The 9,811-nt window shown below is 39.8% G+C and overlaps 1 protein-coding gene across 1 annotated transcript in view; it reads left to right on the plus strand.

Annotated features, from left to right (window-relative positions):
- Positions 1–9,811, plus strand: part of DOCK9 (dedicator of cytokinesis 9) — a 294,626-nt gene that overhangs the window by 280,357 nt on the left and 4,458 nt on the right. Inside the window, exon 48 of the mRNA XM_042781963.1 lies at positions 5,238–5,428. Coding sequence (XP_042637897.1) covers positions 5,238–5,428 — 191 coding nt within the window. The remainder of the gene's footprint in view (positions 1–5,237; positions 5,429–9,811) is intronic.

Here is a 9,811-nt window from a genome sequence, read left to right on the forward strand (position 1 = left end):
TGTGTGTGTGTGTGTGTGTGTGTACAAAATTATAAAATAGCCCAGGACGTATTCCAGGGACACAGGTATGTTTTCACCTTTCCTATAAGGGGACTGGAAACAAATTTTTAAAATATTTCTGAAATAAGAATCCTACATTCTTAGAATCCCTACTTCTGCTTTAAGAATAATAACATTTGACCAAGGAAGAATAGAAGGACTGTGTATGCACAGGGAGATAGTTCAGGGGGCAGGAGTACATGGGAGGGAAGGACACAGAGAAGAGGTAACTATGGGAGGAAGTGGGAGGGGAGCTGTTGCATTGTGGTAAATTGTAGTCAATGTCATGACACAAAGTGTATGTGAGCTGCTGTATGGGAAGTGAATTTGCTCTATAAATTTTCACCCAAATCATAATTAAAAAAAATAAATAACAAAATTTGTACAGCACAAATACTACCATCCTCACAAATGTCAGCCCCTAGCCATATATAAATGACTTATTTTTCTAATGCACACTTCAGTAGCAAATTCTTATAAAGGATAAGTACATTTCTAGATAGAATCATTTTATAGAAATTATCTCTTTACAAGTGCCTATCTCTATAGCTGTGATTATCAATGGGTTGTCCCAGGACCAGCAATGATGTTGCATCACATGGGCACTTGTTAGAAATGAAAATTCTCAGGCCCCATCAGACCTAGTAAATCATCACCTCTGGGGTTGGAGCTCAGCCGTTTGTGTTTGTCAGCCTTCCAGGTGATTCTGATGCAAGCTTAAGTTTGAGAACTGCTTAACATAAACTTAGTTCTTTGATGAGTCAAGGTCTAAATTTTTTTGTTATCCTGTTAAGGTAATACACTGATTCATAAATAGTTATCATAAGGTGTTTCCCCTGGCCACACAGTAGGCACACGTGTTGTTGGCTTAGGGGGAAAGCCATGAGGCTGAGAAGGTGCAGTATGAGACAATAAAGAGCCTGTGGGGGGAAATCCCACAGACTTCAGTTCAAATCCTCACTGTGTGACCTTGGGCTTGTCACATAACCTCATTGTGCCTTAATTTCCTCATCTATAAAATGAGAGTTATAATATCCATGTGTGTCTACTATAAATTTTGTAAGCTGTAACCAGGAGGGGAAAGAATGTGCTTCATTTTGCTAGGAGTTGTGTTTTGGTGGTAGCGTTCTCACCTTCCACATGGGAGACCCTGTTTGATTCCTGGCCAAGCACAGCCACCATTCATCTGTCAGTGGAGCTTTGCGTATTGCTCTGATCTGAGTAGGTTTCAGTGGAGTTTTCAGATTGTCTTAGTCTTAGACTAGGAAGAAAGGTCTGGCAGTCGATTTCAAAAAAAAATCAGCCAGTGAAAACCCTATAGACCATAATAGTCCAATCGAGCATGGATGGGGTCACCATGAGCTGAGGGCTGACTTGACAGCAGCTACAACAACAAACAGCATCCACTACTAAGCTCCTTGCCTTTTGAGGTTGATAATGAGCAAAAGGGAGGTTATGGTACAAAAAATAAAAACACAAATAAGATGCACTCTTTGCTCTGCAAGATCTTAAAATTACTAAAAGGTTAGTTACTGCACATCATTAAAATTCAGACAAGGAGTTACAAAAGTGCTACTAAAAATAAAGCATGTAAACTCTAGTTACAGATACACGGACTAGGACATTTTCAGAAAGACTTTCAACTTGAGGGTTTTCCCTTAAGTTATTAATCCCTTTGGTGGTTCTTCCATTGCACTGCTTCAAATCTGACCTTTGGTCTTCCAAGTTGTAGGAGAGCCCTGACCCACCCTGCTCTGTGAGCCCAGCCAAGGGTCACTTTTCCTAGGGAGTTCACAGCTAGCTAACTGCATTTGTGTAAACATGCAAAAAACCTAATGATCACCCTCACGGCTCCTTAAGTGTAAATTTATGAGACTGCTGCCTAACATGGGCCCCTCCTTTTCTTTTTTCATGGACCTCTGCCATGATGTTTCTTCATATTCACTATTCCAAGGCTGGCTTCCAAAACCAAAACCAAACTCACTGCCATCGAGTCGAACTCGACTCATAGAGACCCCTCCTTGGGTTTCCGAGGCGGTATCACTGCGGAAGTAGATTACCCAACCTTCCTTCCGAGGAGTGGCTGGTGGTTTGAACCGCTAGCCTTCTGGTTAGCAGTCAAGAGCCTTAGCCAAGTCAAAACACCCATTTTTGCCAGCAACTCAGGTTGGAAATAGTCTCCTGCCCATACCTTATATCCAACGTAACCAGACCACACAGTCACCCACACTTTAGCAGGCGTCTCATCCTCGTTCTCCTTCCTAGAGGACTGCAGGTCATTAATATGAGCCCTTTATTAGTAACACAATCACTTGCTTAGTTACCTAATTTTCTACCTTCCAGGGTCAGTTTACGCTTTCATTTTGTCATTCAGGAGGTAATACATTCTTTAATTCAACAAAATGTACTGTGCATAGGTGGGGTTCTGATGTAGTTTATTAGCAAAACAATAGTCTCTGCCCTTGTGCAGTTCATGTCTCAGCAAGAGTAGACAGGCCAATAACAATGAACACAATGAGTAAATATGTCTTATGTTGGAAACAGATAAATATTACGGAAAAGAGAAAAAGATTGGGAGTGTGGGGTTGAGTGAGTGAGGGTTACAGTTTAAATGGCTGACAGGGCGAGCCTCACTGAGGAGGTAACATTTGAGTGTAGAGGTGAAGAAGGCATGCAGATACATGGCAGGAAAAAAAAATAGTACAGAGACCTAAGGTGAGAGTGTGCATGGCTGATGGATTCAGGGAGCAGTGAGGAAGCCAGTGTGGCTGGAACAGAGTGATGGAAGGGAAGAGAATAGAGAGTAGGCCGGCAAGGAAGGTGGGAAGGGTGGGGCCCAGGTCACATGAGACCTTGTAGGTCTCATGTGAATGGACTGAGCACCATTATTATTGCATCTCTCCTTGACCTTCATGGTGAATACACGTTCAGTCCCCAGTTATCCTCACACAAACAGTGTCTTGGGACTTTAACAGAGTGAAATCTGTGTAATACTCTAACAACTCACATACGTTGTTACCCTAGGAGTTTGTTTTTCTCTGAGATAAGGGTGAATACCATACAACAGCAGGCAGATATTCTGTACTGATATGATTGCTTGGGTGTTGGCATTTCACAGGTACTTCTCCCTTCCAAACAGAATCGAAGGTAGAACTCCTTTATAAAGAATATCAGTCTATCAAAATGCAGCTACACCTCTAAATTATCATTCCCCTGCCTACTAAACAGCAATGCCTTGTTATCGCCAAACTGGAAAAGGAGCCTTAAGTTCAAAGAGAATTTATTGATCCCAGTTCTGCCACAAAAACTCTGTATTCATGAGGACCACAAAGAAAGAAAAGACGTGAACCCTTGAACTTTGATTGATAAAATATTAAGAGAACAGAACAGGGTTGTATGTGACACACGAGGTTGCAGCAGGTTGAATGTTGTTTTCCAGCTTTGTTTAGACCTTTGTCTGGCCCATCCGAACCTTATATTTTTAGAGGAAGCTGACAGTTTCCTCATTTTATGTAAGTCCTTCCTGAGTAAAGTCACCTGAGCCATTTACTGAATGGTACTGGGTCACACAGAAGCATTTCATATTACTTTTGCTTTTAAATACTAAGGTAAGTTTGAACCTTAGGGGGCAGTGAGTTTATGTTCATGGGGGAGGAACAACTCAAAGGGTGAAAGAGGTTGTACAACTCAAAGAATGTCACCATTGTCACTAAGTGGCACATAGAGAAATGCCTGAATTTGGTATATGTTTTGCTATGTATATTCTCAACAACAACAAAGTAAAATTTAAAAGAAAAGTAAGCATATATCTACCCATCTACTAGTAAATATATATTAAATGAGACCAAACCTACCAGCCACTCCTTGGAAGAATGACTGGGCAATCTACTTCCAGAGAGATACTGCCTCAGAAACCCAAGGAGGGGTCTCTATGAGTCACGACCAACTCGACAGCAGTGGTTGTTTTTTGTTTAAATTACAGATATTTAAGGACCATATAAAGCAACAAGATAGAAATGTGAAACAGAATCAGATTTTTGTTAGGTGCCGTCTAGTCCTCTTCAACTCACAGTGACCCTGTGTACAGCAGAACGAAACACTGCCCGGTCCTGTGCCAGCCCCACTATCCTTGCTATACCTGAGCCCATCGTTGTAGCCACTGTGTCAGTACATCTTGTTGAGGGCCTTCCCCTTTTTTGTTGACCCTCCACTTTACCAAGCATGACATCCTTCTCCAGGGAATGGTTCCTTCTTACAAATCAGATTAGAACCTGTTTTATTCATTCATTTTTAAACTAATGCTTTGATGTTGGTATGTTCAGATATGATAAATGAAAACAATTATTTACTCATTTTATAAAAATATATATGTATTGTTTTTTATTCATTGCTGTAAGTATTTCAAAATAGCTATATTAGTGCAAGTCAAACAGCTTATAAATTTCTTGTTCATGAAATACCTTGCTTGGAAATATTTTATCATTTGTTATTTTTCATTGATTTCTCAGATCTGTACAAACTTTGTATATGCCATCTGAAGTTGCTCTGGGCAGAAAAATGAATTTTCTGAAGAATATGGAACTATATTCTGGGCTTAATCTGTTATCGCAAAATAGTATAGTCTTTTTCTGTTTTCAAAACTATTTTATACCTACTAGCTCATTCAGTTCTCACCACAACTTTCTAAGCAGGGTAGGACACTTATGGATCAGAAGATTGAGCAGGGAATAAGTGATTTATTGAAAGATGTTCTTCTCACATTAAAGGGATAACAAGGACCCAAATCTCTTAACTTTATTTGACACAGCCTGTCCTTAAATGTAATTGCATGGTTCTAAGGATGTGACAATACTGTAATTCCACAAAATATTAGTGAGGATCAGTCTTGGAGGCGCTAACCCCAGCTATTCCCTTTGTTGGCCAAAGAAATAAAAGTGCCTTTCTGTTCTCCCAAAAATACATATACATTAGTATGTGACTTTGGCAGGCCTCAGGTCTTTGTAAAATGGGAGTAATAAGCTGTTTAACAATTTTAGTGAGAGGATTGTGAAGTAATACATGCAGGATACTCAGCCCTGTGCCTGGCCCATAGTGGTATGTAGGTAGAGTCGTTAGCTATGATTATGTTACTGCATTTTAATACTCATTATAAAGACTATGCAAGCTGGGCAGTAACTTTGGCACTCGCCCCTCCACAGCAATACACTGCTTCCCCTACGTGAAGAAGAGGATCCCCGTCATGTACCAGCATCACACTGATCTGAACCCCATCGAAGTGGCTATCGACGAAATGAGCAAGAAGGTGGCAGAACTCCGACAGCTGTGCTCCTCGGCCGAGGTGGACATGATCAAGCTGCAGCTCAAGCTCCAGGGCAGTGTGAGCGTTCAGGTGCGTGCCAGTGCCCAGGAGAGAGGCGGACATAGTGCGAGGAGGAGAAGCTCCTTTGCTCCTTGGGAACATTCAGACCAGTGAGATCTAGTTTAGATAGATCCTTGGGTTTTACCATGTGATCCCCAGTTCACCTTCCCCCAGTACCTTTTCAGTTAAATCAGAGGGAGAACAGCCCTAGGCTCCCCGCCGCCCCACCTTTGAGATTTGTCATTCTTACTATACTGTTAGCCAAGGACAGCTTTCCATGCTACCCTGATTTTTCAGTGACTCGAGGAAGTCTAGGTGCCTAATTGGAAGCAGCAAGGCTCTTCTTAATATAAGGTGTGAATAGCAGTAGCAATAGATTGTCTTATAAAACTATTGTTTTCTGGTTTCTGTGAAAATAGAAAAAAGTATGTGACGTTTCACTCTCTTAATGATATCTTTTGATTAATAGAAATTCTTCATTTTAACACAGCCCAGTTGATCAGTTTTTCTTGTGCCCTTGTAAGAAATTTGTGCCTATTCTAAGGTTTCAAACATGATGGACATACATCTTATTCCTTTGTTTAGCGTTGACATTTAGATCTCCAATCCATCAGGAATTGAGTTTTGTATATAGTTCAAAAAGAGGTATATTTTTTTTCTAATGTTCACCATTGATTGACAAGCTAATTCTTGATCTAGATATACATTACACAAGTATCTTCAGTGTGTGATGTACATGTATTATGCTTCCACCTTTCTGTTTGGAGATTGTATACTTTAGTAACAGGTTTTTAGAAAAATACCATATGGTTTCCTAAGCAATTGGCAAATAATATTCAATCACTTCCCTCCAATAATCAGTATGCCTTTTGCTTTATTGATATTTTTAAGTGTATATAAGTACAAATAAAATGTATATTTTATATACATATATACACTTAAAAATATCTTCTATCTATATTTTTCTATACCTCATTCTTTCCTCTTTCTGAATTCTTAAGGATATGTTCATGAAACATAGATTATAATACATAGGCTTTTTGTGGGAGGTCAGCTTTTCATAAGATCCATGCTAAAAGGACGACGGGTTGCTTGTTGCCTAACATTTTTCTAAATGTCATCCACCACAAAGTATTTGCAGATGTTTTGGACTTCTTTCCTTATGGCCCAGAAGACTGACTTACCAAATTGAGTTGTTACCAAGTGAATGATTACGTAATAGGACAGAAGCCACAACTTTCAGCAACTTAAACCCACTCAGTCAATACCCAGGCAACTCCATCCTCTGTTGGGAAGGCCAGTAGAGGGGTGTGGGCTCCAGTAAGGCTGGAGCTGGGTAGGTTTATGGAACTTTCTAAAGGGCAAAATGTGCCCCACAGTTTGACAGTGACCTTAGAATTTTATAAAATGCCCAGTCATCTTTAAAAGCACAAATTACAGAATGAATTGAGGACATTAAATTTATACTTGTGTACCCACCAAGGTAACAACAGAATTGGAGCCATGGAAAATTAACTATCATTTTATTCATGTATTTCTGCAATTCTTTCACCAGGAGGCTCCTGTCTTATAGAACAGAGCTATCAGGGTAGCTTCTTGGTTCTGTGTTCTACAAGTGTGTTTTATTAGATCTTATGAAGTCTTATCAGTTTTTTCTTAATATTGAATCTATTGTATCATTTTGGGTAGTTGGATCTTCAGGTTATTAACGTGCTTCCACACACACACACAGTCTGATCCTAAGTCCTGCCCTTAGACATGGTTCAACCATGTTGTGACATGCATCAGGACTTTCTCTTTATGGCTGAAGAATAATCTATTGTAGGTGTAGGTCATGTTTTGTTTATCCATCTGTTGATGGACGTTTCAGTTTCTACCTTTTGGCTATTGTGAACAGTGGTGCAAGGAATAGTAATGTACAGGTTTCTGTTTATATTCCTGCTTTGACTTTTTTTGGGGGGAAATACACTTGGAATTGCTGGGTCATATGATAGCCTATATTCAACTTTGTGAAAATATGCTGAGCTGTTTTCCACAGCCGCAGTACCATTCTACATTCCCACCAACAATGGCCGAGAGTCCAAGTTTTTCCACATCCTTGCCAACGCTGTCATTCTGAGAGCAGTGAGGTGGTATTGCATTGTGGTTTTAATTTGCCGCTCCCTAATGACTAGTGATGGAAGATTGAGCAGTGGAGGGCTCCCTATGAGTCAGGTCACAGGTCACATTCCACAGCAATGAGGGTTTTTTTTGGTCATGACTAATGAAGGAGCTCTGGTGGTACTGTGCTTAAAGCATTGGGCTGCTAACCAAAAGGTTGGCAGTTTGAACCCACAAGCTGTTTCACAGAGGCAGTTTTAAAGATGTAACAGCCTTGGAAATCCTGTGGGGGCAGTTCTACTCTATGCTAGAGGATTGCTGTGAGTCAGAATCGACTCAATAGTAGTAGAGTGATGATGACTAGTGACATTGAGCATCTGTTTCAGCTGTGTGTGTTGGCCATGTGAATATCCTCTGGTGAAAATGCCATGTCCTTGACCCATTTTTTTTTTTTTTAAATTTACATAGCATAGTGCCTAAGGCACTTGACTGCTAACCAGAAGGCTGGTGGTTCAAACCCACCAGCCACTCCTTGGAAGGATGATGGGGCAATCTACTTCTGTAGTGATACTGCCTCAGAAACCCAAGGAGGGGTCGCTGTGAGTCGGGTCCAACTCGACAGCACGTAACAACAAAAACAACACAGTGAAATACACAAAACTAAAGTGACTTGGCTCATTTTTTATTAGGTTGTTTTTTTGTTGTTAAATTGTAGCTACATACATATATGTATTTTGGATATTAGACCCTTATCAGATATGGTTCCTGAAAACTTTCATTCTGAAGGTTATCTTTTCACTTTGTTGATAAGTCTTTGGTAAATGAAAGTATTTCATTTTTATGCACTTCTATTGATCACGGTAGCATAGTGCCTAAGGCACTTGACTGCTAACCAGAAGGCTGGCAGTTCAAACCCACCGGCCACTCCTCTGAAGGAAAATGGGGCAATCTACTTCCATAGTGATACTGCCTCGGAAACCCAAGAAGGGGTCCCTATGAGTCAGGTCCAACTCGACGGCACATAACCACCTATTCTGTCCATTGCTGCTCATGTGTTGTCATATCTAAGCATTAAAATGTATGTGCTATAGCTGTGATCCTATATTTCCTGGTAAGAATTATGTGGTTTTAGTTTTCAATTAGGTTCTTGATCCATTTTGAATTGGTTTGTGAGTATGGTGTGGATCCTGATTCATTTTCTTACATATGGAAATCTTTTGTATTTATTAAACAGACTCCTCTTTCCCCATTAAATGGACTTAGCACCCTGGTCAAAAATCAGTTGCCCATGTATGAGTTTCTGTACTGTCTATTCATCAGTCTGTATGCTTATTACACCAGACCAGGCTGTTTTGATTACAGTGGCTTTATAGTATGCTTTGAAATCAGGAATTGTGAGTTCTCTTACTTAATTCTTCTTCTAGATTGTTTTAGCTATTCCAGGTCCCTTGCCCTTCCATGTATATTTCATTACTGGTTTTTCCATTTCTGCAAGGTAGCTGTTGGAATTTTGCATTGAATTTATAGATTTCCTTTGGGTAGTTATTCACATCTTAACTATATTAAGCCTTCCAATCCATGAACATGGAATGTCCTATTTATCTAGGTCAGCCTTAATTTCCTTTAGTGATGTTTTATAGTTTTCTGTGTACAAGTCTTTCACATTCCTAGTTACTTTATTCTTTTAGTTGCTGTTGTAACTGATAATGTTTCCTTAATCTCATTTTCAGCTTGCTCATTGCTGATATATATAGAAATGGAAATTATTTTTGTGTGTTAACCTCGTACCTTGCAACTTTAGCCTTCTTGTGAAATATTAATTCTTTATGTATAAAATTGGGTCATTTGGGAAGAGGAAACATTTGGAAACGTTTTACTTTACTTCCTTTTTTTCCAATTTAGGTATCTTTCATTATTTTGGGGCTGGGACCTCCAGGATTAGGTTGAATAGTAATGGTGAGAGAAATTTCCCTTCTATTCCTAATATGAGTGTTTTTTGTATGTATCATGAAAAGGGTGTTGAATTTTGTCAAATGGATTTTCTTCAGTGATTGATCATTTGGTTCTTATCCTTTGATTGTGGTAGTTGTGTGTCAGCTTGGCTGGGCAGCTGGATGTAGTATTGCCCATGATGAGACTGGTAATCAACTCCATGGTGGAATCTACTGTGAGCAGCTGCTTTAGGAATGTGGTTTGCTTCCTGTATATAAGGAATAGCTTTGAGAAAGGTCTCTGGAGCTTTTTGGCATGCTGGGACCCTGCACATAGCCAAGTCTTCATTCAGCAGCCTATGATGTTGGCCTGCCAATCTTG

Source organism: Orycteropus afer, unplaced genomic scaffold, assembly GCF_000298275.1.
Source record: "Orycteropus afer afer isolate SDZICR_OR568_19922 unplaced genomic scaffold, OryAfe1.0 scaffold00206, whole genome shotgun sequence".
Lineage (NCBI taxonomy): Eukaryota > Metazoa > Chordata > Mammalia > Tubulidentata > Orycteropodidae > Orycteropus > Orycteropus afer.